At 34.0% G+C, this 27,763-nt stretch overlaps 1 protein-coding gene and 1 pseudogene across 1 annotated transcript; one reads left to right on the plus strand and one right to left on the minus strand.

The window, feature by feature from the left end:
* Positions 1–5,446: 5,446 nt before the first annotated feature.
* On the minus strand, positions 5,447–10,040 carry LOC106777807 (probable leucine-rich repeat receptor-like protein kinase At1g35710). Its single transcript, XM_014665613.2, has 2 exons — positions 6,631–10,040; positions 5,447–5,615 (listed from the first exon to the last, which is right to left on the minus strand). Exon 1 carries the CDS (start codon positions 9,967–9,969, stop codon positions 6,673–6,675), a length of 3,297 nt encoding a protein of 1,098 aa, XP_014521099.1. The 5' UTR covers positions 9,970–10,040; the 3' UTR covers positions 5,447–5,615; positions 6,631–6,672.
* Positions 10,041–21,587: 11,547 nt separating this feature from the next.
* Positions 21,588–27,763, plus strand: part of LOC111241586 — a 10,710-nt pseudogene continuing 4,534 nt past the window's right edge.

Raw genomic sequence — 27,763 nt, forward strand, 5'->3', positions numbered from 1 at the left:
CTTTGCATTAGCTATTTTCTCGAATCCAGATTCATCCACTGCATTATGTAGAAAGTACAAAGTCGATCTGTCTTTCACTTGTGTCTTTTCAATGTAGTAATCTGGTTCACAGTCTGATGCTCATCATCCGCGAGTTCATTGTATCCGTCCTCCACTATATGTCCCATACATCTTGGGATCCAAGAAGAACCTTCATCTGCAAAGACCAATTGTCATAATTGATATTTTCCGACAATTGTGGCACACTCATACCATTGACTACCTTTGTCATCTCTCTCACAAAAAAAATCAAACACTCATTTTTTCTCTCACGGTGTTTGACTTTCTCCTTTCCCTCTTTTTCTCTCTCGGTACTCAAAACCACTGTTGGAAAAATCTCATGATACACATTCAGATATATTTCTAAAATTGAGTCTATTATTCATTGATAATTGAAAGGCTTTAAATAGTCGTGATACTTACAGTATTACGAGAATAAAAATAAAATATCAATTGTCTTAAAAATAAAATCTACTTAATCTATCATAAAATAATATTTTACCTAGATAAACAAAAAATCATAACTACCTATTCCTATTTTATCTCTATCAAATCAAATTAAATATTACTAGATCCAAAACTAATAAAATAAGATTTAAACAAAATTATTAATAAAACCCTAGAATTTAAGTTTATCCCAACATGTACGAAAGACTATCTAAAGTCTCTACAAAATTTGTCCAAAAGTCTCTCCTTAAAACAAAGAAACAACTATATTTTAATAAACATTTTATGGTGTGGCTTCAACGATTAGGTCATGGCTCCAACTATGGAGGTTTCCTTCCAAAGTTGATTTTCATCTTTAAGTTAATCATACAATCATAATATTGATATAAATTCTATATTTTGTTTTATGAAATAATTATAAAGTCGTGTAATAATTACTTTCCAAAAGAAGTGTCTTTAACATTAAAAGTGGTTTAGATATTCATAAAGCATTTTTGTTTTCTTCTTGAAGTTTTCATACCAACCTTTTCCATGTGTTGTACGCTCAGCTTTAAATTTCTCTATAACTTTTTCACTACTTTTTTTTTTCTACTCTTCTTTTATTGCCTTTTATATCCAAAAAAAATCCACACATATTACATGCTTGTCTTTTTATTGGAAGTAATTAAAGGTGGTAGATACATCATAAAAGCATATTTTGTGAAGAGAAGAGAAGACAAAACATGAATAGTACTTTAGTCTCTCAAATTGCTTCCTCATATTTCCCAACTGCAAACTTTTGTGACTCTCACGGCATCAAGATTCAGTGTTTCAGATATTGCAGTAAACAAAAGATTCTTGGTTAGTATTACACAAACAAAATAACATGTAAAAATTTGAGATTATTGCAGTAAACAAAAGATTCTTAAATCCTTAAAATAATGTTGTAAGAGGCAAAGTATTGTTCCTTTTGAAATCTTGAACTCCTTCACAATTTTAATTTTAAAAACACACTTTGCAGAGTTAAAGAAGAAAAGTAAATAAATTATCTTATATATTAACTCCTAAGCTGAGACAATTGATGTACTTGAATAAGACAGTTATTTTTAATAATTGTATTTTAATTTCAACGTTATTTATTTTTAAAAAAATATAGTTTCATTTGTCTCTTTATATAGTGTTTTCATCATACATAATTTAAAGAAAGAAATTCATTGATAAGAATATATTAGTACTTTTAGATAAAAAAGAATGATAATTTGACCGATATTATCGTTTCTTCTATGTTTATAAATTCGTTTCACGGGTTAAAAAATTAAACATGCAATCACATCAAATGGATAATAAATTCTTTAGACTAGCTTTTTACATAAAGGTCTTTAAACAAGCTTTGTTTTTCCTTTTTCTTTTATGATAGGTGTGTTAATTTTCCAAACCCAAGTGAAAATAAAAAGGGTTTTAGAATAGCAAAATCAATAACTTAAACTTTGAATTTGTTTAATCATTATTCTTTTTGTGATTGGTGTGCCAACTTTTAAACCTACACAGATAGATTGAACTAAGAAGATCAATTTAAAATATTTGGATTAGTTTATGCTTTGTATTTTTTATATTTTTGCTTGAATACCAATTTTTTATACTTGAAATATAATCATATTTTACTTGTAATTTAAAAAAAAAATGACTTCTGTCTCTGTAATTTTACTTACTTTTTGCGCCTTTCTTTTAGTCTATATAAAGTTATTAGTGATAAAATATTATAGAACTATATTTTAGAAATTATAAAATAACCTTCAAATATGTTGTGCTTAATTTTCTAACTCCTGAAATGGATTCGTAGCGAGATCAATAACTTTTAGTTTTCTTATTATTTATATATACTTCTTTTATTTAATAGTTTAGACGAAATAGTATAAAAAAAAGTTATAGAAAAGATAGAAATATATACTACTATTACTCGTTTTCAATTGTCACTATATAATGCAATCCAGCTTCCTAAACTTCAGAACTGAAATAGAAAACTTGAATCAAAATTCTCTTATTTCATCACTCTTCTCTTAGTTAAGATTATCAGCAAAATTATGATGAGTCCTTACTTTGTCGCACTATTTCATCTGCTTTTATTTTATTCCTTTGTGTTTTCAGTTGGATTCAAGGAATCACGTAAATGTGGTGAAAGCAACTACAGAGAGAATGATCAACAAGCACTCCTCAACTTCAAACAAAGCCTCACAGCGGTTGTGGATGTGGCAGTCTGTGTTGGTGGAAGAGACGAAAACCTAATTGGTGGCAGCGCGGAGGAGGAGTGTTCTCAGAACAAGAAAAGCACGACGTGGAGCAAGAAAAGCACGGCGTGGAGCAATAAAACCTAATTTTAGAGAGGAAGAAAGGAAGAGAGCACGAGAGGATCAAGAGTGTGAGATAAAATTATTTAACATATTATAATGTATATCCATATCTACGTAATAATAAGTTTCGAACTTATTTACAAGTTTGTCACCGTGTTTTTATATTATGACTGATGTACAAAACTACGTCATAATATGTTTTAAACTTATATACATGTTTGCCACCGTATTTTATATTATGAAGTACGTCATAATATGTCTTACTTTTATTACAATTCTGTCATCGATCAACCTATTTTGATGTATAATTTTTGTACGTCATAATAAGTTGGTCATAGAAAGATATTTTTCCACTAGTGGTCGTAGGGATATTTGTGAAATTGTCATTGGTAATGATCTTCTCTCTACAATAGTTCTACAAGTTTGGAATTTGTAAGTTCAACCTTGACAAACCATGAAAATACTCTCATATTGCATTCATGTATTGATTATAACATTATGTGTTCATATTGAAGGTATTTGCATCACCCTTTGCATCAGAGAGAAAGAATGCTACTATCTATGAATTTCTTGACCATGTTATCATTCAAAGTGTAGGAAATAAATCAGAAGAGGTGCAAAAATACCTAATAGAGATATTTGAAAAAGCTAGTAAAGAGGTCTATTTAGCACCTTACTTGCATAAGTAAGTACACAAATTTTGAATTCTTGGTAACTAATTTAAAAGTTATTTTTAATTAATATTATTGTCACTTGTAGGGATCATTGACAATTGCTAGTAATTGTTCTGGATCGTTCTCTTGTAGTTCTCTTATGTTCCTTGCATAAGAAAACTAACACATTGTCCATTAAAAATATTTTAGAGGCATAAGTTTTCCTTTCTATTTTGTTTCCTTCCTATATGATTATAATGATATAATGAATGTCTATCTTTTGTAGGTCTTTGGAAGCCCATTCAAGGTTGCGGGGTATTTCATCTGTATCTAGGAAGAAGATGCAAATAGTGACACCTAATGTAAGACAAGTTGACCTTTGTTCTGTAGATTATGATTTTTCTATTTTTATGAGGAATTAGCTTGTTGGTTTACCAAAATTGATCAAAGCTACATGGGGCAAAGGCTATAACTAGAGTATAATATGATCTTATGTGTCCTTAGTTTGAATGAGTTTTGATTATTTGTATTTAATTTGTAGTGTCGACGTCAATTGGGCAGCTATGAGTGTGAGTATTACGTAATGAAGCATATGCACACCATTATTTGTACAAACGTTACTTATTCATGGATTAAGGTATTAAAAAACTAACTAAATACTTATCTAATTGTTTATTACAAAATTGTTCTAACTTAATTATTTTATTTGTAGATTTTTAATGATTCATCTCTAATGGAAGCTCCAGACATTGAAGACATTAGAACTAAGTTGGCTTCTTTTATTCTAAGTGTTAGTAAATTGTAGAAACTTGACTACAATGTAGTGTAGGTTAATGTGTTATATTTGGATTTAGTATATGGTTTGATGTACATATTGTGTATTTAATATTATTACACAATTTAATGTTTGAAATGAATTTCATTATATTAATTTAATTGAATATGTTCATTTCATGTTATATTGATTATAAATTGATTGATGAGATTATAATACAGGAAATTAATTAATTGTAAATTGAATGGATATGTCAAATGTAATATTAATTATTTTTTTTTACAAAACAAGTTTTTATGATAGGTGAAGAATGTATGTAATAAAAACTTATTTCTGAAAAGTATATATTATGATAGATGAACAATTACTTGTCATGTGATAGGTGAAAAAATCTACATCATAAAACGCTACTAATTATGATAAGTAAATCCAGCTGTACTGTCATAATACACTAGACCTATTATGATAGGTGATAGAAAGTATATCATAATACACTATATCTATTATGATTGACTTTTCTGTCTATCATAAAATTTGGAGACCTATTATGATGCCTAGAACTATGATGGCAGCTTAACTATCATAATCGGTCCTTTTAACCTATCATAAAAACTACTTTTCTACTAGTGGTTGCGCGTGTTTGTTATCCATTAAGTAATATTGTTAAAAGGGATGGTTATATATAATTGTAAGTTTTGTTGTTTTGGAATATTAAGTAAAAAGTATTTTTTTTTCTCTTTTTTCTCTTCAGGAGGTCCCTTTGTCCTCGAATATCCTCGAATAGAGAGACTTTTCAGTTTTCCATCATGATGCGAGCTGAGAAGGACGCGGATAAGGAGGAATTGAAGGCAAGAAAGGAGAAGTTGATCCTGGTTTTGCAGGTGGTATATTCAGGTTTTTCAATCCCTAAATCTTACCTTTTTTTAACTTTATCTTTTGTGTACTCCTCAATTCAAATGGTAAGTATAAAATATTCAGTTGAAATCTTTTACTCAAATTGTTATAAATATACTGTAACGTTATTGTTATATATTTTTTTACTACTTAGTAAAATTTAAATTTAATTTAATATTACAAAATTTTGTTTGTAACTTTTGAATTTAAGACCTAATTCCATCTCTACAAATATATTTTACCACATATAAATTTCCTTTTAAAAGAAATTAATAGTAAAATAAAAGTTAAAAATTACAAGCATGCTTGAACTCAAAAGATACATCATTATCGAATGAAGAAACGTGTTTCATTTGAAGAACAACCTTTTGCAACGCATTATGAAAAAAACATTTAAACCACAATTGACACAAGATCTAGTAAAGAGTCCCTTGCTTCAAATTGAAAGAGGAACACAAGAAAAATGTCACAACTGGCCACCTACAAAAATTAAATAAAATTTATTCATGTAAATGAATAATAAAATACAAGAGAGTAATTTATCATGTTTCTTTTAATAAATGGTTAATTTGCTATTGTTACATAAATTTAAATTTTATTCTTTAAATTAAATATATTTTTAGTTTTTAAACTTTAATAAAAATTAAAATTTATTCTTATATGAAACTTTAATATATTTTGATCTTTAAATTTTAAAAGTGAATAAATATAATCATTTTTATTCAATTACTTAAATATTTTTTAACGTGTCAAAATGTATTTTCTAACAAACAATAATATATCACAAGATGCAAACAACACTTAAATGATTGGATAAAACACCTTTGATACTTAAAAAATATAATCTATTAAGTTAAAGAATTATATCTATTTATTTATTTTTTAAGTTTGAAATCAAAATATATTAAAATTTCGAATAAAAACTAATTTCAATTTCAAATCAAGTTTTAAGAAGTAAAAACATATTCAATCTTATTCTTCTTAATTACCATTCTTACAAATCCTATTTTGCGTAATCTTCATTGCTGGAAATGTTTACTGCTATCATCATGGTCAATGATTTAGTCGAGTAGTGTGCATTCAAGTTTGAAATATACATTTATTTACGAATCGAGGATCAATTGGTCAATATCTATCTAGTAAACATCGACATTTCAAGAAGATACGGAAATAACGAATTACAAGAAGCATTTTTTCTTAAAAGAAAAGAGAAAATAATATATACTTTTTACAACTCCTTAAAATATTTACAGAATCCTCCTGATTTTTCTTTCATTAATTTACGTTAGTAATTTGGTTTTTTACTTTTAAATCAAACAACTGAATTGAATGATTTCATGTTGCATGATTTCATCTGCATAACTTTGTTTAAGTGAATTATAAAACAAGAGTAAACTTGTTAACAGCGAAGCATCCGCTCTTTTTTCCTCCCACATTACATTATAATTATGGCAATAACAATGAGATAGAGTTACGCATATTCACTAAAACATACCTGCTACCCAAGCTTTGAGCCATTGGCAGAAATTTTGCATATTCATCGTAGCTGTATCTCAGTTGTCAATCTGTTCAAGAACCTTAGGTAAGCAATTCTCCAAGGTTTCCATATCAGAATGGGCCCGATTAAGCCCCAAAATCCTACGAAGAATCCTAGGCCCATGCTCATGTATAATGCTTCATAGAAAACAGAATCATCTCCATCCCCTCCTGCTGCTTCTTCTGGCTTTTCTGTTGTATGATCTCCAGGACAACTTTTGTTGAGTTGTTCACCACAAAGATCAATATTCCCTTCAAAACTAGAGGCTCCAAAGGTCTGCAAATGTCTTCCCAATGGAATTCTTCCAGAAAGAAAGTTGTATGACAAGTCTAATTTTCCTAAGAAATCAAGTTCAGAAAGAGAAGAAGGAATCCTCCCATGCAAATGATTTCTTGACAAGTCAAGAGATTCAAGTGAACTTAAATTTCCAATCCAAAAAGGAATTTCTGCACTCAAATTGTTTGATGATAAATTTAAAGAAACCAGCCCAACCAAACACGCAACTTCTTTTGGTATTTCACCACTTAAATCATTACATGAGAGATCAATACTCTTAAGATTAATTTGGGGATCTCTGAACACCTGTTCCACACCTTTCCACATCCACGTTACGTCAAGCCTGTAGGTAAAAGGCGTGTAGCGACAGTAGATTTTCCTATAAGTAATATTGTACCCATATATAAGGTCCTGAGTTTCAGTTCTGTTGATGCTCTTTTCAGACATGGCTGTAAAATTCTTTATGCATGTTGGAATTGCTTTTGATAATTTATTCCTGGAGAGATCCAACAATTGAATATACCTTAAATAGCAAAGTTGAATAGGAAAATTTGATGAGAAGTGATTCCGTTTCATGTTCAAGATTCTCAATTGCTGCATACTTTCTCCAATCCAGGATGGTAATCGACCATACAAATTATTTTCACTCACATCCAGCATAATTAAATTAGTGCAATTCTTCAAACTGGAATGCAGGCCACCCGTTAAATTATTCTTTCGTAAAACCAACGCTTTTAATTTAAAAAGTTTCCCCATGGAGATGGGAATATTCCCAGACAACTTATTCTCGCTCAAATCAAGAAATAGTAATTGGTGTAAAGGTTGCCAACAATCAGGAATTTGTCCCGTTATGTGATTGTTTGATAAATCTAAAGTTGCCAAATTCGGAGCAATGATTTGGTTACACAAAAAAGAATACAAATCAGAAATTGTACTTTTAGAGAGTAACAGCGCTGAAGCTTGCAGCAAAAATGGTGGAAGTGCACCCTCAAATTGATTTGAATACAGAATTATAGATGGTCTATGACGAAGCTTTAATGGTATATCAGGAATTGCACCATTGAGATTATTGTGAGACATGTTTAACAATTCCAAATTTTGCAACTTGTTCCAAACCCATGCTGGTACGGAATCATTAAGCTCATTATCAGATATATCTAGCAACATTAAGGAATTTTGTGTCTCGAGCCAACCAGGAATACTCGGACCTAGCTTACAAGATGCTAAACTCAATGTTTTTACTTGAAAAGGAGGAACCCAACTAGAGACAAATCTCACAGACAATGAGTTGTGTGACAAGTCTAAGTCATATAATTTGGAAAAACTAGAAAGATGAGATTCAGTCACATCACCCTCTAAAGAATTTCCCTCCAAGGATAAATACTCCAACTCGGATAACAATCTAATGCTTTCAGGTATCTTTCCAGTAATTTGGTTATAAGATAAATCCAAACTCTGAAATACGTGTCTATTGCACCATGAAGAATTTTGAAAGAAATGAGAAATTTCCCCATTGAACTTGTTATTTGGGAGGTATAAGGTCTGCAATCTGCACATGTTCCCAAAGAAAGACGGAATCTTACCTTGTAGTCTATTTCTGCGGGCATAGAAACCTTCAAGAGAGTTCATTACTTTTCCAAATCCATCTGGAATGGGACCTTCTAACAGGTTGTAATCAAGGTAAAGGGTTTGAAGATTCGTGGTGCAATTCAGAAGCCAGTAAAACACAGTAGATGATTTCAATAGATTTGAGGCGAGATTAAGTCTGACAAGAGAAGATGAAGAATTAATTGTGGAAGCAGAGGAAATAGGAAAACTTTTATCTGTAAGACTGCAGCTGTACAGACGAAGCTCTCGTAGATTGGAGCCAAAATTAAAATTGCCTTGAAATACTGATGATGTTAGATTATTCAAGGAGAGATCAAGTATATTAAGAGATGGAAAATTTGAGAAAAGAAAAGATGACAATCCAATTTCATTTTCGCTAAGATAAAGCTCTTTTAGATGAAGGCTGAAATTGAATAAGAGTTGAAAGGTTGAGGAAGTTAGCACATTAGAAGACAAATCAAGGACAGTAAGAGATGTTGAAAAGTTGTAACGATGATGGAACAAAGATTTGATATTAGTATCTGAAAGAGAACAACCAACAAGCCTCAACTCTACTAAGTTTGGAATTAGCTCACTGATGGCTTGTAGCCACTGGCGTGAGGAGCTGAGATTATGCAATGAGCTCAACTTAAGACTTGTTAAAGAATGGAGATTAGACAACCACTGTGAATCTTCAGCTTCTATATAAAAATCACCACCTAGCCCAAGAGTTTGTAAGTGAGGAAGATTCCCATTCCGAAAAGGGATAGCTCCAGAAAGAGTGTTCCCTGCAAGATTAAGACATTGTAGCCGCTTGAGATTCCTAAGTTGAAATGGGATTTCTCCTGTTAGATAATTCNNTCCAAGATCAAGATATTGTAACTGNCTAAGATTCCCAATCTNAAAAGGAACTGGTCCAANAAGTATATTTGTTCCAAGGTCTAGATACTTTAGTAGTGAAAGATTTCCAAGTTGGAAAGGAATCCTCCCACTGAATGCAGAAAATGAGAGATTGAGATATTGTAAGTTGGTGAAAGAGCCAATGGCTTGTGGGATGTGAGTCCACATAAAATAATTATTGCTGAGGTCTAGATGTTGAATGTATTGCAAGTGAATCAATGAAGTGAGATTGATTGCACCTGTTAAATATTGTGTATCCAGACAACGAAGATCAAGTAGAATGACATGACCAGTTTGATGGTTGCATTGAATGCCTTCCCAATTGCAGCAATCTGTATTATTTTGATGATCAGTCCATGTAGACAGTCTGCCATAGTCAACTGTGAGGCTTTGTTTGAAGTTGAGGAGTGCTTGTCTCTCATTCTTTCTGCAGTTGCTTTCACCACTTTTACGTGATTCCTTGAATCCAACTGAAAACACAAAGGAATACAATAAAAGCAGATGAAATAGTGCGACAAAGTAAGGAGTCATCATAATTTTGCTGAAAATCTTAACTAAGAGAAGAGTGATGAAATAAGAGAATTTTGATTCAATTTTTCTCTTTCAGTTCTGAGGTTTAGGAAGCTGGATCCCATTATATAGTGACAATTGAAAACGAGTAATATATAATAGTATATATGTCTATCTTTTTTTACACTATTTCGTCTAAAACTATTAAATAAAAAAACAAAATATAAATAATAAGAAAACTAAAAGTTATTGATCTCGCTACGAATCCATTTCAAGAATTAGAAACTTAAGCACAACATATTTAAAGGTTATTTTATAATTTCTAAAATATAGTTCTATATTTTTTTATCACTAATAACTTTATATAGACTAAAAGAAAGGCGCAAAAAGTAAGTAAAATTACAGAGACAGAAGTCAATTTTTTTTTTTTTTAAATTACAAGTAAAATATGTATATTTCAAGTATAATGGTATTCAAGCAAAATTTCAAGTATAATGGTATTCAAGCAAAAAAATAAAAAATACAAAGCATAAACTAATCCAAATATTTTAAATTGATAGTTCAATTTATTTGTGTAGGTTTAAAAGTTGGCACACGAATCACAAAAAGAATAATGATTAAACAAATTCAGTTTAAGTTATTGATTTTGCTATTCTAAAACCTTTTTTATACTTGGGTTTGGAAAATTAACACACCAATCATAAAAGAAAAAGGAAAAACAAATCTTGTTTAAAAACCTTTATGTATAAAGCTAGTCTAAAGAATTTCTTATCCATTTGATTTGATTGCACGTTTAATTTTCTAACCCCTTAAACCAATTTATAAACATAGAAGAAAGGATAATGTCGATCAAATTATCATATATATATTTTTTTTCATCTAAAAGTACTAATATATTCTTATCAATGAATTTCTTTTTTTTTTTAAATTATGTATGATGAAAACAATATATAAAGAGACAAATGAAAGTATATTTTTTGTAAAATAAATAACGTTGAAATTAAAATACAATTATTAAAAATAATTGTCTTATTCAAGTACATTAATTGTCTCAGCTTAGGAGTTAATGTATAAGATAATATTTACTTTTCTTCCTAACTCTGCAAAGTGTTTTTTAAAATTAAAATTGTGAAGGAGTTCAAGATTTCAAAAGGAACAATACTTTGCATCTTACAACATTATTTTAAGGATTTAAGATTAAAACAACATTGTCTCAAATCTTTACAAGTTATTTTGTTTGTTTAATACTAACTAAGACGATTTTGTTTACTACAATATAGGAAACACTGAATCTTGATGAATCTTGATGTCGTGAGAGTCATAAAAGTTTGCAGTGGGAAATATGAGGAAGCAATTTGAGAGACTAAAGTAGTGGCATGGATTGTAATCTATCCACACAGTTTACATACACCATTATTGATGTTTTGTCTTCCCTTCACAAAATATGCTTTTTTGATGTATCACCACCTTTAATTACTTCCAATAAAAGGACCATCGTGTAATGTGTGTGGACTTTTTTTGGATTTAAAAGGCAAGAAAAGAGGAGCAGAAAAAAAAAGTAGTGAAAAAGTTATAGAGAAATTTAAAGCTGAGAGTACAACACATGGAAAAGGTTGGTATGAAAACTTTAAAAAGAAAACAAAAAAAAAATGCTTTATGAATATCTAAACGACTTTTAATGTTAAAAGACACTTCTTTTGGAACACGAATTTATCATTCTTTCATAAAACAAAATATAGAATTTATACCAATATTATGATTGTATGATTAACATAAATATGAAAATAATCGCCAGTAGAAAATGAGTCATCCATTCATTAGATTTATAATAATTTTAATTATTTAAGTTAGATTTCATTGAGTGAATTTTCTAATAGATATATAATTTGTATTCCAAGTTTTTGAGTAGATGATGTGGAAATTCTCAATATTTTTTTTTTCACGTATCACTGAAACATGTCCAATTTTACTAGGGTTTTTTTTTTTTTTTTTTTTTTACGTTATTGGAGTTTAAAACTCCCGCTAAATACTTGCGATTATGGAAATTATTGGGAAAAACAGTGTCACAATTACCGGCAGTTATTTGAAAACCGCCTGTGATTTTCAGGGGTTTTCAAAACTGCTAGTACTAGTGGGGTTTTTAAAAAATCCACCGGTACTAGCAGGGGTTTAAACAAAAACTACTGGTACTAGTAGGGGGTTTTCACAAAAACCACTGGTAATTACTAAGAGTTTCCAAAACCGCCGGTACTTGTAGAGATTTTCATGAAACTGCCGGTAATTACCAGGGATTTTTCAAAACCGCCGGAAAATCATTTTTTTTAAAAGTAAAATTATATATATATATATATATATATATATATATATATATATATATATAACATTCAATAAATTTTTCTAAAACCGCCGGTACTTGTAGAGATTTTCATGAAACTGCCGGTAATTACCAGGGATTTTTCAAAACCGCCGGAAAATCATTTTTTTTAAAAGTAAAATTATATATATATATATATATATATATATATATATATATATATATTTAACATTCAATAAATTTTTCTAAATATACTCTGTTAATAAACAGATTTAATTAAACAAACAAAATGAAATTTATTTCATACATTAAATTTTATATGAAACTTGTAAAACTTATGCATACAAATAAAGTGGTGGTGGCAGTCTTGCATGTCAATTTAGGAGGCATATCTATCTCAATAGTTTTATTTCCCATTGTCACTACTGTTGCACCAAGTTGTTGTAAAGAAGACAATTGTGGTTGTGGAGGTGTAACAAAGTTTATCTTCTTAGAAATTTCCTACATTTGACCACAAAATAACTCTAATAATATATGCATCCGAATACAAGAAATACATAAGTAATTAAGGTAAGTATGAATAAAAATACTTACTAAAATTGGCTTTGTCAATCTGGATGGCCAAATGACAAAATTCCCTAGTGTTTGTCCCACTGTTTGAACCTCCTCACTAGGCACAGGAACACGAGCATAACAATCTTTAATATCTATAACCACCACTCGCAACGTATCATCTTTAATAATCTCATGGTGGATGGTGCTTCCCAAATTATATATTTTACCTAAGACACAAAAGTAGATGACAAATGTTGAGTACAATGGTTGACACTAATAAGAATAATTATAAAACATTAAACTATGTAAATATTAAGAAGATTCAACAAAGCATACACAGTTTATATCTTACAAACTGTAAGTAAAGAGAGATTCCTTACATGTATAATGATCTTCACTAAAACTCAGTTTGAGGTTCCTTATTTTCCTGCATAATGGGCTGTTGGGAGGTGTCTTTTTAGGACATATATCTTATTTTAAGGAAAAACAAATGTGCACTTGTTATTTAAGGTAAACACAAATTATGCACCTTGACATTTTCAGAAGCACTTTCAGGTTTCTGCTTAAGCACATTTAATGTTATAAGGGATTCTTTAGAAGTTAGTAATCAAATACTTGTCTTCAATTAAAAATCTCTCGGAGATTGGAATTTAATCCATACAGGCATGGTTTTATCTCTTTTTAGTGAAGAGTTTGAATAAGCTTTTTTTTATTTTTCTCTGGTTCTAGAATTGTTTTTTATCTAGTTGGGGAGATAAGTTGTATGGGGTAGTAGTTGATCATTTTTTGATCACTAAATATGTTTAATTCAAGTTGTATCTATCTTTCTTGGCTTGAACGAAGGTGGGTGACTGAGACATGCCTTTTTGTTTGATGTAGTTGTAAGTCATGTGGTCAAGCTTCTAAACTTTGCCCAGGTCATTTTGGTCATATTGAACTTGATGTTAGAAAAGAGAAATAAACCCTGGATTAGAGGTTAGGCAACCTCCTACGAAAAGGACAAGAGGAAAGATGAGAAACTTTTCCTCCCCTTTCATTCAATGCAAAATAACCAATTAAAGGAAATGCAAACAGAGGACTCCTCTCTGCTACGTGGCACTCATGCCTTAACAAACATAACAATTATAACAAACTACTTCTAGAATTCTCTAAGGTAAAGGAAATGGATTATTCTAGAAATGGATAAAATTAGACCACCCTACAGGCCTTCTGGTCATTTTTTTGGGCCTACTGTTCCCATATGTAACAATACCATCCCCTTCGACAATGACCTTGTCCTCAAGGTCAAAAAGAGATTTAAGCTCATCCCATTTTTCCCAGGAAGTATCGTCGGGCGATAGCCCTTTCCACTGAACCAAAGCATAACGAGTTGGGGAGTCCTCAATAGTCACTGTCTTGAAATCCAAAATTGCCAAGGGTGAAATGAGAGGGTTATTATCAGCATCAGGAGGAATTTGATCTATGAGAGATGGAGCTCGACCCTCATGTGACTTCAGCATAGAACAATGGAACACATCATGAATATTTGAATGTGAAGGAAACTCTAAACGATATGCAACAGGACCTATTTTTTCCATAACCTTAAAGGGCCCATAATAACGCTTGGAAAGCTTATGATATTTGTTACCCGAGACTGAAATCTGCCTATAAGGTTGCAATTTTACGTAGACCATGAGCCAACCTCCAAATTTAAGTCACGACGCTTACCATCAGCATTTTTTTTCATACGAACTTGTGCTTTTAGCAAATTACTTCTTAAGAGAGAAAGTATCTCTTCACGGAATGAGAGCACAGTATAGCAGCCATCATTAGAGGAAGATCCCTCAATGTAATGTGGAATTGATGGTGGTTATTTCCCGAACATTACTTCAAGAGGAGACAAACCAGAACCGGAATGGATAGAGGTATTATAGTGGTGTTCAACCCATGGCAAAAATTTAAGCCAGAGACTAGGTTTGTGATGAACAAATGCACGAAGATATTGTTCTATGGTGCGGTTCATAACTTCAGTCTGGTCGTCCATTTGCGGATGATAAGACGAACTCATACGAAGGAGTGTGCCACTAAATTTGAATAAATCTGACCATAAGCGACTGATAAAAATGGGGTCACGGTCTGACACGATCCTTCGGGGTAACCCATGATGCTTGCAAACGATAGAGACAAAGAGCTCGACAACTTTATAAGCGCTGAAATTGGATTGTAAAGCGCTGATGTGTACAACCTTGGAAAAACGGTCCACCACCACTAGAAGTATCGTGTAACCATTAGAAGGAAGTAACCCGGTGATGAAATCCAAAGAAATGTCCTCCCAAACTCCTGTGGGAATCAACAAAGGCTGAAGGAGACCCCCCAGTTGTTCAGTGCTATACTTCGTTCTTTGACAAACAACACACTGAGAAACAGAGGACTTCACATCCTTGGCCATTAGTCCCCAATAGAAACTTGCACTAAGATGCTTTAAAGTCTTATTAACGTCAGCGTGGCTCCTAATAGGAGTTTCATGGAACTCGCGCAATAACATTGGCACAAGCAGAGATGTGTTGCTAAGCCAGATCCTGCCTTTGTACAATAACAAACCATCATGAAATTGAAATAAAGGATTGGAAAAGGGATCAACAAAAAACTTATCACGCATCAATATGAAGTCAGGATCAGTGAGCAAGGAAGCTTTCAAGTCTCGCAAAAATACGAACTGAGGGGTAGGGAGTGTGAAAAGAGTAGCTTGAGACGAGCCTAAAGAATGTGATAAAGCGTCGACCACAACATTCAATTTTCCCTGGTTTGTATTGAATATCATAATCATACCTCAATAATTTCACCAAGTAATGTTGTTGTCCAGGAGTCTGGATTACTTGAGTTAAAAGCTCACGCAAGCTTTGCTGATCCGAGTGTATGATGAATAGATGTCCCAATAAATATTGGCGCCACAGCTTCACAGCGCTCATGATGGCATGTAACTCACGGATATATGTAGAGGACTTCGACAAGCGAGGGCAAAAAACTTTACTATAAAAGGCAATTAGATGATTGTCTTGAAGCAGAACAGCCCTCATGGCCGAACCAGATGTGTTCGTCTAGATGTAGAATGGTTTAGAAAAATTTGGGAGCACTAGAACAGAGGTACTCGTCATGGCTTATTTCAAAACCTCAAAGGCTGATTGAGCTGCCGGCGACCACTGAAAGTTGCCCTTCTTGAGTAAATCCGTGAGAGGCAAAGCAATGGCGACATAGTTTTGAACGAACTTCCGGTAAAATCCAGTGAGCCCCAAAAACCCGCGTAACCCTTTGACGCATTGTGGTGTAGGCCATTGAAACATGGCTTGTATCTTCGCTGGGTCGAGAGACATACCCTTATTAGCCACAATGTGCCCTAGATAAATTATTTGCGACTAGAAAAAGGAAAATTTATGTGGCTGCAAAAAGAACAGATGGTGCTCTAGAATTGTGAATACGTCATTCAGATGAGACAAGTGCTGCTCAAAATCAGTGCTAAAAACCAAGATGTGATAAAAAAAATAACCGATTTACGCAATAAGGGCCGGAAGATCTCATTCATAGTGGATTGAAAAGTTGCAGGAGCATTGCACAACCCAAATGGCATCACTCGGTACTCATAGTGGCCATCATGGGTCCGAAAGGCTATTTTGTGCACGTCGTCGGGCTGTAACCTAATCTGATGGAACCCAGAAAGTGAGGTCCAACTTGGAAAAACAACGAGCAGAACCCAATTCATCCAGAAGCTCGTCCACTGTCGGGAGAGGAAAACGATCCTTAACCGTTGTTGCACTCAATGCTCGATAATCAACACACATGCGCCAAGACCCATTTTTCTTCTTCAAAAGGAGGACTGGAGACGAGAATGGACTGTTGGTTGGTTGAATCCAGCCGGATTCCAGCATCTTCAAAACCTGATGCTCGATTTTAAATTTTTTAGCATAAGGGTATTTATAGGGTCGCATATTGACTTATTGGGCGTCAGAAATTAAGGGAACGGCATGGTCAGTAGGTCGTGAGGGGGGGGGGAGATGAGATGGTTCAGAGAAGAATGTAGAATACTTGTGAAGTAGATGTTGTACTTGAGGATTAGGATGAGATGGAGAAGAGTCTGGAAGATGCGATGGACGAATCGAGAGGGAAAAAAATTGGGCTGATGGATCGGTGCGAACAACCCGCTTTAATTGATGGATAGAAATGGGAAAGGGTTTCAATCCCTAATCGCCTCGTAATTCAATAATGGAATTATTGAAAACGAATTTCATTGTGAGAGTCTGATAGTCCATCAAAATAGGTTCGAGCTACTTCAACCATTGGGCTCCAAGGATTACGTCTACACCCCCTATGTCCAATACATATAAATCCAATGTGAATGAATGACCCTGAAGAGAGAGATTTATCCCTTGACACACATGAGCACAACTCAGTTCCTCTCTGCTTCCAACTAAAACCTTCAAAGGAGGTGAAGGGGAATAAGCTAGGCCTAATAACTGAGCCACCTTCTTCGAACAAAATTGTGGGTACTGCCCCCATCCACTAAGACACTAATCTGATGAGGCCCAATTTGACCTAGAAGTCGCAACGTTTCAGGAGCCCTAATGCCAGAAAGAGCATGAAGACTGATTTGGGCTGACTGATCTGGGTTGTCGACACTTACACTCGACTCGTTATGGCCCAAAGCTAAACACGCAAATTCAGAGTCAACATCCCCAATAGGGTCAGTCTCTTCAACAATGAAAAGAAGAATACGAGTTGGGCAACGATGTGAGCGTCAATATTTTTTATCACAATTAAAATAGAGTCCCTTCTCACGGCGGTCCGCCATCTCTGCGTTAGTGAGTTGTCGGTAATGGGTTTTTTGGGTGGGGGATGGTAGAAGTGGTGGAAGGTGTTTCGTTGGTTGGGGTTGAAGAGGTGAAGTAATTGTGCGGGTGAAAGCTGGGGGTGGCCAAGGAGACATCGATTTTTCCTTCGAAACACGGGTGAGATCCTAGTGTTTTTCTTCTTGTAACTTGGCTAATCCAATCGCATGTGAAAGTGTCGGTCGTTGTTGGGCCACCACCTCGCGGCAGATCTCCGGTTTAAGACCCGAAATGAAACAACCCAGAAGGAATGACGGGGGCAAACTGACCACACGATTTGCAATCGCCTCAAACTATGTCAGAAAATCGGAGACTGTGGTGGTTTGGACGAGCTTGAAGAGTTTGCCCCGTGGATCTTGGAATGCCGTGGAAGCGAATCGCGTTTCCAGAGCTTGAAGTAGGTGTTGCCATTAATGGATCTGGCTGTTGCGATACATCCACCGAAACCAAGCCAAGGCGGCGCCGTCCAAGTAAAACGATGCAACGGTGATGCGTTCTTCTTCGGGGGTATTGTGATACTAAAAAAATTTTTTGATTTTGAAGATCCATCTGAGTGGGTCGGTGCCATCAAAGTGAGGCACATCCAGCTTCAGGAAATGGCGCGATGAGGAGTTGATGTCACTAGAATGTATGCGTGAGGTGATTGAGGAGGGGTGAGAGGGTGAGCTTCAAGGTGAGAGATACGTGTATGAATGTCAGTCATTTGGGTGGAGAAAAGAGACATTTGTGTGAGCACATCATCCAATTTGTTAGAGAGATTTTTCAAACGTGTACCATCAGCCATGACAAAGGTCAATGAAAGCACCAATGTTAGAAAAGAGAAATAAATCTTGGATTAGAGGTCAGACAGCCTCCTAAGAAAAGGACAAGAGGAGAGATGAGAAACTTTTCCTCCCCTTTCATTCAATGCAAAATAACCAATTAAAGGAAATGCAGACAGAGGATTCCTCTCTGCTACCTGACACTCAGGCCCTAACAGACATAACAATTATAACAAACTACTTCTAGAATTCTCTAAAGTAAAGGAAATGGATTATTCTAGAAATGGATAAAATTAGACCACCCTACAAGCCTTCTAGTCATTCTTTTGGGCCTACTGTTCCCATATGTAACATTTCTCCTGTCTACAATCCTTTGATGTTCAATATTCTTAGCAGTATTATACAGAGAACTTAATTACCTTAATCAATTTGTTTAATATCTTGCTCCTGTGCATTTTTTGTTACCTTAATTAAACATTATTTACCACTATTTATATGTTTTGACTAAGATGATATTATGTTTGTCCAAGTATACAGGTTGAAATCTCGATCTCAAATATACATAGAACAATAAATAAAATATTACCAACAAGACCAATACTAGCATGTTTTTTTTTAATCAACCAAAGATCACAAGGCTTAATCGAGTATCTTTTGAACATAAATCCGAAGATGAGGTAGGTTAGGTCAGCAATTAATATGCACAGGTTTAATAGAATCTGCCCTATGGTTAGTAGTGAAGTTTCATTGGTTATTTCTTTAAATGGTATTTTTTTTCTCTTGCAATTGGTTATTTAATTACCAAAATGTCCGTAATTTGGGGTGTGGTTTTCACTATAACATTTTATGTCTACGTGATTGCTTCCCAAAATTAAAAAATGTACCTTCTGCTGATGGGGTTTACTATGGGGATTTGTTCTTGTGATTTCCATTTAAATATAGTATATTTTGAGTGGACCCTTTTGGACTTGTGGCTAACTGGGGACATTCCTCTTAGTTGCGTAATCTGTGAATTATCACATCTGAGTTTCAAATAAGCACCTCAGGATGCTTTGACTTTGATTTATTTCTTCGGAATTTGCTAAATTTGTATTGACTTTTCTTCCCAAACCCATCTGTTGATATCAATTCAAGGAGAAGCTACTTCAATGCTGGGTTGTTGAGTGTTCAACATTTTGGGGAAGTATTCAACATTTTTTTTTTGGGTTTGCAGGATACATGTTCCGTATCCATTTCAATGGGGAGCCCCTACATTTGATGCAGGTGAAGCATTTGCCATGATGATTGAATCCTTTGTTTCCCTCGCAGAGGTAATTTCATTTTGTAGGTCAATCTTATCTATATTTGAGTTGGAATGAGAATACCTTTTGTTTATTCTTCCATCAGCATGAAACCGTGTGTAATTTGTGATTGGTTTGGAATCACCTCACTCACAGGATCTCTATAATTTATGGGCTAATGGTGTGTTTTGGTTTTAGAAGAGGGGTTATGCAATCTTAAAAGAAGCGAAAGCATTTTAAGCAGCTAAAGAATAAAACTACATGAACAAAAGACAATCTGTTGTATACATAGAGAAAATGAAGAAATAAAATGAATTTACCTAAGGCCACCAAATTCCCAGGGGATCATCAACATACAACTCACAATCAACAGGAACATCAACATCATCCCCTGATTCCTCACTAAGAGGACAACTCCCTTTTATGCTAGCAACAATCGGGGGAGCCCCCTTTGGTGGACCTTGAATAGGCAATCCTAAGGATGCTATCTCAGATTTGATCGTGCAAAGACATCATCTCCAACATCACGAATCATTTGCTCCAAGCCATCTTCCTTAACGGAATCCACTTCTTATGCTTCAGTTTGAGACACATGTCCTATTGACACTTCTACTAATTCACCATGCCATGTCCATTTGGTATAACTCTTTACAATCCCATCACACAAAACATGCTCCCGTATTACTACAATGGGTAGTCTCCGCTCATTCAAGCAATTAACACATGGACAATAAAATCTTCCATTATTATCTGGAACATTCCTCGTAGCAAATTCAATAAATTGTTCTACTCCTCTCTCATATTCTTCGCTTTGTTCGGTTAGAATTTATCCAACTTCGGTCCATATTAACGTTTTGTGGCAATGAACTGAAACCAACAAAGAGATCACACTTTAATATTTATTTAACAATCTCAACCTTTGTAGAAAACTACAAGGCAACAACACTAATAAATCAACTTGTTGGACATTGCTTTTACGCTACCATTCAGCTCCCTCTCCACTCTCTAAAATGCTACCTTGGTAAAGATGGTTACTAGGCTTTGAAAAAGTGGCTGGAAACACAACACTAAATGAATTATTTAAAATAAATTAAAAAAAAAGTATAGAACTTCAAGGAAAAACTAACAATAACAAAAGTATAAAAATGATAATTAAAGGAAAAAATTTTAAGGATTCAATTATTAATCTTCTTCACTAAGTAAAGGTGTTCCTTATTTTAGTCTTACTTTGTATAAAAACAAAATTGAATTAAATTCACATTAAATGTTGTTTTGATTTGATGGAAAAAACAGGATAAAGTATTCTATTTTGTATAACTACATAATTGTATGTAAAACCGTTACCATCTCTATTTATATGAATCAAAGTGTTAGTTGCTTTAGAACGATGTAAAAAATGTTTGTGCAATTATATTCTTATTTAAGAGAAATGTGTAGCACAATAAGTTGTTAGTTCTAGGAAATTTTATGTATATAAAGAATAAATATTGTTAACGTAAGGTTTGATATTTAAAGACATTCAGTAACTGGATAAGATTTCTAAAAATAAGAAAAGCAAATATCTATTTATAGGCATACTATTAAAGGAGTTAATTATTACATATATTCTTTATTAATAACGATATGTGGTATATATTGTTACTATATTTATTTCTGTGCGTTTCCAATCATATCAGCAAAGATTGAGTTGGATAATTTGGAAAGTATATATTTGATTATACTATTATGGGAAAGTAGGAGCTGTAATAGGGGGATTCTAGAAGTAATATGTGGGATATAGATATTTACATCCTTGTATATATGAGAATACGAAATGAATACAAACAGAACATTCCAAACTATCAGACTTTGACATAGTATCAAGAGCCCCATAATGGAAGCCGCAAAGCCTCAGACCGGTGGTTCCAAGAAACCTACATCTCCATATGATTTAAAATCAAATGACAACCTCGGTAATGTGAACACACAAGTGCAGTTGCGGGGAGAAAATTATGAAGAATGGGCCCGAGCAATGAAAGTGTCGTTGTGTGCCCGCAGAAAATGGGGTTTCCTAGATGGAACCCATCAACAACCTAACGGTGGCACATTGGAAATGGAAGATTGGTGGACTGTTCAGTCCATGCTTGTGTCATGGATAATGAACACTATTGAACCTACCTTGCGTTCAACCGTGACATATGCAGAAACCGCAAAGGAGTTATGGGAGGACATCAGAGATCGTTTTTATGTTATCAATGGTCCAAGGATCCAACAGTTGAAGACGGAAATAGCAGATTGCAAGCAACAAGGGATGACAATGGTTTCATACTACGGGAAATTAAAAACACCATGGGACGAACTCGCAAACTATGAGCAGATCCCAAGGTGTTCATATGGAGGATGCAAATGTGATATTGCATCTAAACTTGAAAAACGAAGAGAAGAAGAGAGGGTTCACCAATTCTTGATTGGCTTGGATAATGCAAGCTACGGTACGGTGCGCTCTAACATTCTGGCTGACAATCCTCTACCATCATTAAATCGAGTGTACGCCACTGTAGTGCAAGAAGAAAGGGTGAAAATTATCAATAGATCGAAGGAAGAAGGAGGAGCGGTCATGGGTCTTGCGGTACAAACAGGATATAGAGCAAAAGGAAGAGGAGACACAAAAGACAAATCGATGGTGTGCTCTTACTATGGGAAGGCAGGACATGATGCTAAGAATTGTTTCCAAGTCATCGGATATCCTGAATGGTGGAGTGATCGTCCACGAAACGAAGGCGAACCTAATAACAAAATTCAACACAAAAATGGGATTTCAGCAGGACGTTGTAAAGGAGGCGTGGCCCGAGCTAATGCAGCGCATGTTGTAGGCAATCATGTGACTAGGTGTGACCTAGAACCTGGGAAATCTGAGTTGCCTGGTTTGAGTAACGAACAATGGCAGATTTTGGTTGAGATGTTGAACAATCGTAAGACATGTGAGAATGAAAAAATGACCGGTAAGCATCCCAACAATTTATGGATAATAGACACTGGTGCTTCTAACCATATGACAGGGAATTTGAAGAGTTTTTCTGAAAAGAGAACAATACAAGGTTGTCCGGTGGGATTGCCTGATGGAGAACATGTTATTGCCACCAAAGAAGGGACGATGATTCTCGATGGTGGTCTTAAACTTAAGAATGTTCTTTGTGTGCCAAAACTACAATGCAATCTTATTTCTGTGTTGCAAATGATAGACTAAACAAAATGTGTTATGTAGTTTACTGATAAATTATGTGTGATGCAGGACCACACCTTGATCTTTGGCATAAACGAATGAGGCATCCTTCCTTTAAAGTTATCTAATTGATTCCTAATGCCAGTAGTAGTGGGAGAGAGTGTTTGAATAAGGTTTGTGAAATTTGTGAAAGAGCAAAGCAAACAAAAGACAAGTTTCCTTTAAGTACTTTTCGTGCAACAACTATTTTTTATTTAATACATTGTGATTTATGGGGTCCATATAGAACACCTTCATCTTGTGGCGCATCCTATTTTTTGACATTAGTGGATGATTATTCTCGCGGTGTTTGGATATACTTATTGAGAGACAAGAGGTAAGTATCTTAAACAATGATGAATTTCTTTGCTTTAATTGAACGACAATTTGAAAAGCGTGTTAAAGTGGTTAGAAGTGATAATGGAACTGAATTCACTTGTTTAAAAGGATATTTCAATGATCATGGGATTATTCATCAAAAATCATGTGTTGGCACACCGCAACAAAACAGAAGAGTGGAGCGGAAACATAGACATATTTTGAATATAACAAGGGCGCTACGATTTCAAGGGAGACTTCCGATTCGATTTTGGGGTGAATCTATTCTGACTGCTGCGTACCTAATTAATCTGACTCCATCTCCCACTCTTGGTGGTAAAACACCATATGAACTTATCCATGGAAAATCCCCTTCCTATGACCACTTAACAGTGTTTGGCTCACTTTGCTACGCACACAATCAAGATAGAAAGGGAGATAAATTTGATAGTAAGAGTCGTAAATGTGTATTTGTTGGCTACCCTTATGGACAAAAGGGATGGAAATTATTTGACTTAGAGAAAGAGGTATTCTTTGTTTTCTGAGATGTCAAATTTGTTGAAACAGAATTCCCTTTTGAAGAGGCAAGCATCACATCCCCTCTTACTCAAGTGCCCATCAATGCTCCTTTTTCGGGAGATGAGTATCTTGTAGATGATGACACAAATGTTGATGTCAGGGGGGTACTAGTGCAGCACATGATGAAACCCAATGCCTTGAAACTATTCTAGAAACACAAAACTACACGAATGCAATGTCCGGAAATAGCGATGAACCAGAAAACAACATTGCTTCCTCCTCACAACTTGGAAGAGGTCATTGAGTCAAGCAACCTTCTCTGAAGTTATGTGATTATGTGACAAACACCATGATCAAGTTGAGCCCATCTGATCGTTCTTCCGCTACATCACATCATTCAGGTGTGTGTTATCCTATAGCTCACTATGTTAATTGTGATAGATTTTCATATCAGCATCGTCAGTTCCTTGCAACAGTAAATGTGGATCGAGAACCTACACATTTTTCAGAAGCTATACAAGATTCACGCTGGCAAGCAGCCATGGCCACTGAGCTTCAAGCTCTTCAAATAATGGCACATGGACCTTAACCACCTTACCTCCAGGGAAGAAAGCTCTGGGTTGAAAGTGGATTTACAAAATCAAATATCACTCTGATGGTACCGTTGAGAGGTTCAAAGCAAGGCTAGTCATTTTGGGCAATTACCAAGTTGAAGGGATAGACTACACTGAAACTTTTGCCCCAGTGGCAAAAATGGTTACTGTACGTACAGTGTTGGCTGTAGCTGCTGCTAAAGCATGGGAACTTCACCAAAGGGATGTTCACAATGCTTTCCTACATGGTGACCTTCAAGAAGATGTGTACATGAAATTGCCCCATGGATTCATGGTTGAACAACAAGGAATGGTATGCAAACTCCATAAATCGTTTTATGGTTTACGACAAGCCCCAAGATGTTGGTTTGCTAAGCTCTCTGCTGCCTTGAAGAAGTATGGGTTTCAATAGTCGTGCTCTGATTATTCCTTATTCACTTTGCGGACTGCTAATATAAATATTGTAGTTCTCGTTTATGTGGATGACCTTATTATTTCAGGTGATGATTCTGAAGCTATTCGCCAATTTAAACTTTATCTTCGTACATGTTTTCATATGAAAGATTTGGGGAGACTAAAATATTTTCTTTGAGTGGAAGTTGCTCGTTCACCCACAGGAATTTACTTGTGTCAAAGAAAATACGCCTTATATATTATCCTTGAGGTAGGTTTACTTGGAGCTAAACCAACTCCTCTTCCTCTTGAAGAAAATCATCGCGTGGCATTGGCTGAAGGTCCTTTGTTGTCTGATCCTGCTCGTTATCGACGTCTTGTTGGGTGCCTCATCTACTTGTGTTTCACTAGACCTGAGATTTCTTACAGTGTCCACACTTTGTCTCAATTCATGCAGCAACCTCGAGAAGATCATTGGCATGCTGCTTTACGTGTGGTTCGTTACTTAAAAGGGAACCCCAGGCAAGGCATTCTCTTGCGTAGTGATAGTGATTTGAATCTGTATGGGTGGTGTGACTCAGATTGGGCTAGTTGCCCACTTACTCGCAAATTTGTTACAGGTTGGTTCATCTCTCTTGGTCACTCTCCTATTTCATGAAAGACCAAAAGGCAACACACAGTCTCCCAATCATCTGCCGAAGCATAATATCGTTCCATGGCCAACACCATATGTGAATTGAAGTGGCTGAAAGAAATTTTATCTAATCTTGATGTACCTCACCCCACCCAATTCATATCCATTGTGATAGCCAATCCGCTCTTCATATAACTAAGAATTCAGTTTTCCATGAACGAACAAAGCATATTGAGGTTGATTGACACTTTATTCGTGATGAGGTTCTTAAGAATACTATTAAGCTCTCTTATGTCCCTAGTTGTACTCAGCTTGCTGATATATTTACTAAGGCTTGGAACAAAGCAATTCTTGTTCTTGTTAAGAAAGTTGGGCATCCAAAACTTGCATGCGCCCACTTGAGGGGGGTAATAACGATATGTGGTATATATTGTTGCTATATTTATCTCTGTATGTTTCCAATCATATCAGCAAAGATTGAGTTGGGTAATTTGGAAAGTATATATTTGATTATATTATTATGGGAAAGTAGGAGCTGTAATAGGGGGATTCTAGAAGTATTATGTGGGATATAGATATTTACATCCTTGTATATATGAGAATACGAAATATGAATACAAACAGAACATTCCAAACTCTCAGACTTTGACATTTATCAATTTTGTTAAATGGGTGGGTGAATGATATAATGATAGTGGAAAAATTATATATGTGGATATGTGATTATGCATTATGGTGGGATTTTAGTAGCTCAAAGCAAGAACTTTTAATTTTTGTTATGTATGGTTGAATATTACTATTTAATAGGTAGATATGGCTCAAAATATGGCATATCATTTAAGTGACGTTCAAATGGCATGCACTATTTATTTATCAAATTCAATTATTAATCTTCAAGGATTCAACACAAAATTGATCAAAGCAAGTGATACTGTAATATCAATATATGATCACCCTTCCTCTCTACTTCATGAAATGAACTGCACATAACCACCCTTAATAAAGGGTGATTTTTAAAAGTGTGCAGTGAAGAATATATTTTATAGACTTTCGTGATAAGGATGTCTAGATATAATATATATATATAGTATGCTTTTATTTCGAAATTATTCAAACTTCTTTTGTTATTTTTCTTCTATCAGCAACATGTTTACAAGGTTTATTTTAGATCGTCATGTATTAGTCAAATGCTTATATGATACTGAATAGGGTCACTATCATTTTATAAGAAAACAAACACAGAAAAGAAGGTTTAAACTGTGAAGGATCAAATGTTTTTTACAATAACTATGCATTGTTTGAGATGTCCCCAACTACAACAAGTAAAACATCTAAAAGATGACAAACCTCAATGATCACAACAAAGGGAAAGGTCACAATATAATAAAAACAGATCACATGACTATTTTCTGGGGAGAGAGGGTGTTAAAAGAGAAGGTAGGGAATCTACCTTATTTGAAGATTCTGCTGCATTGGTGTGGTTTAACCAAAACATCAAAGCAACTGTGGGTCAAATCTGCAGCCTCCCATATATATATATATATATATATATATATATATATATCAAGGGCGACACAGTGAAAGCCCAATGAACAAAACTGGAAGATTAAGATATGGGCTTTTTGTTGGATGAAAAATGTGATTAAAGCAAAAGCAACAACATTGAACCTACTAATCACCTTAAGTTCTAAAACAAATATACAAATTAAATATATGTATTTAAAATAAAATTTTAATAAATTTTTTTTATTAATCAGCAAACATATTTGGTTTCGTGTATTTACTTCTTTATTATGATAAAATAATATTATTTTATTATTTTTATAGTAATTGATTGAAAAATATAAAAATAATACAATATATATATATATATATATATATATATATATAATTTTGTACAAATAATATTAAAAAAGCTTAGTGGTTAATTTTTAAAATAAAAATATTTAGTTATTTGAAAATAAAGATAAGTTATTTAATTACATATTTTATTAACAATAATTTTTTTATTTATTAAAAAGTAAAATTTTTTAATTAATAGATGATACAAAAAAGTTATCAAATAGTTTAGGGAAATGTTTGTTTAACACTTCATTTTGACACAAATTTGACACGGCCCACGTGTCAAATTTGTATTGGACGGTTGAAGGGCATTAAAAAAATCCATCTCAAAAAGCAATGAAGGGTAGAATTGGAAATCTAAAAGTATGAAATTGGCGGTTTCATTTGATTTCTTCTTTGAGTTTCGTTTGTGATTTTTCATTTTTCATCTCTAACATTCGCGTCTCCTTTTGACCTTGATTCCATTGTCGCCACTCCCATTCGCCTTGCTTCCATTGTCGCTGTCCCAT

This window comes from Vigna radiata, chromosome 1 (assembly GCF_000741045.1).
Source record: "Vigna radiata var. radiata cultivar VC1973A chromosome 1, Vradiata_ver6, whole genome shotgun sequence".
Lineage (NCBI taxonomy): Eukaryota > Viridiplantae > Streptophyta > Magnoliopsida > Fabales > Fabaceae > Vigna > Vigna radiata.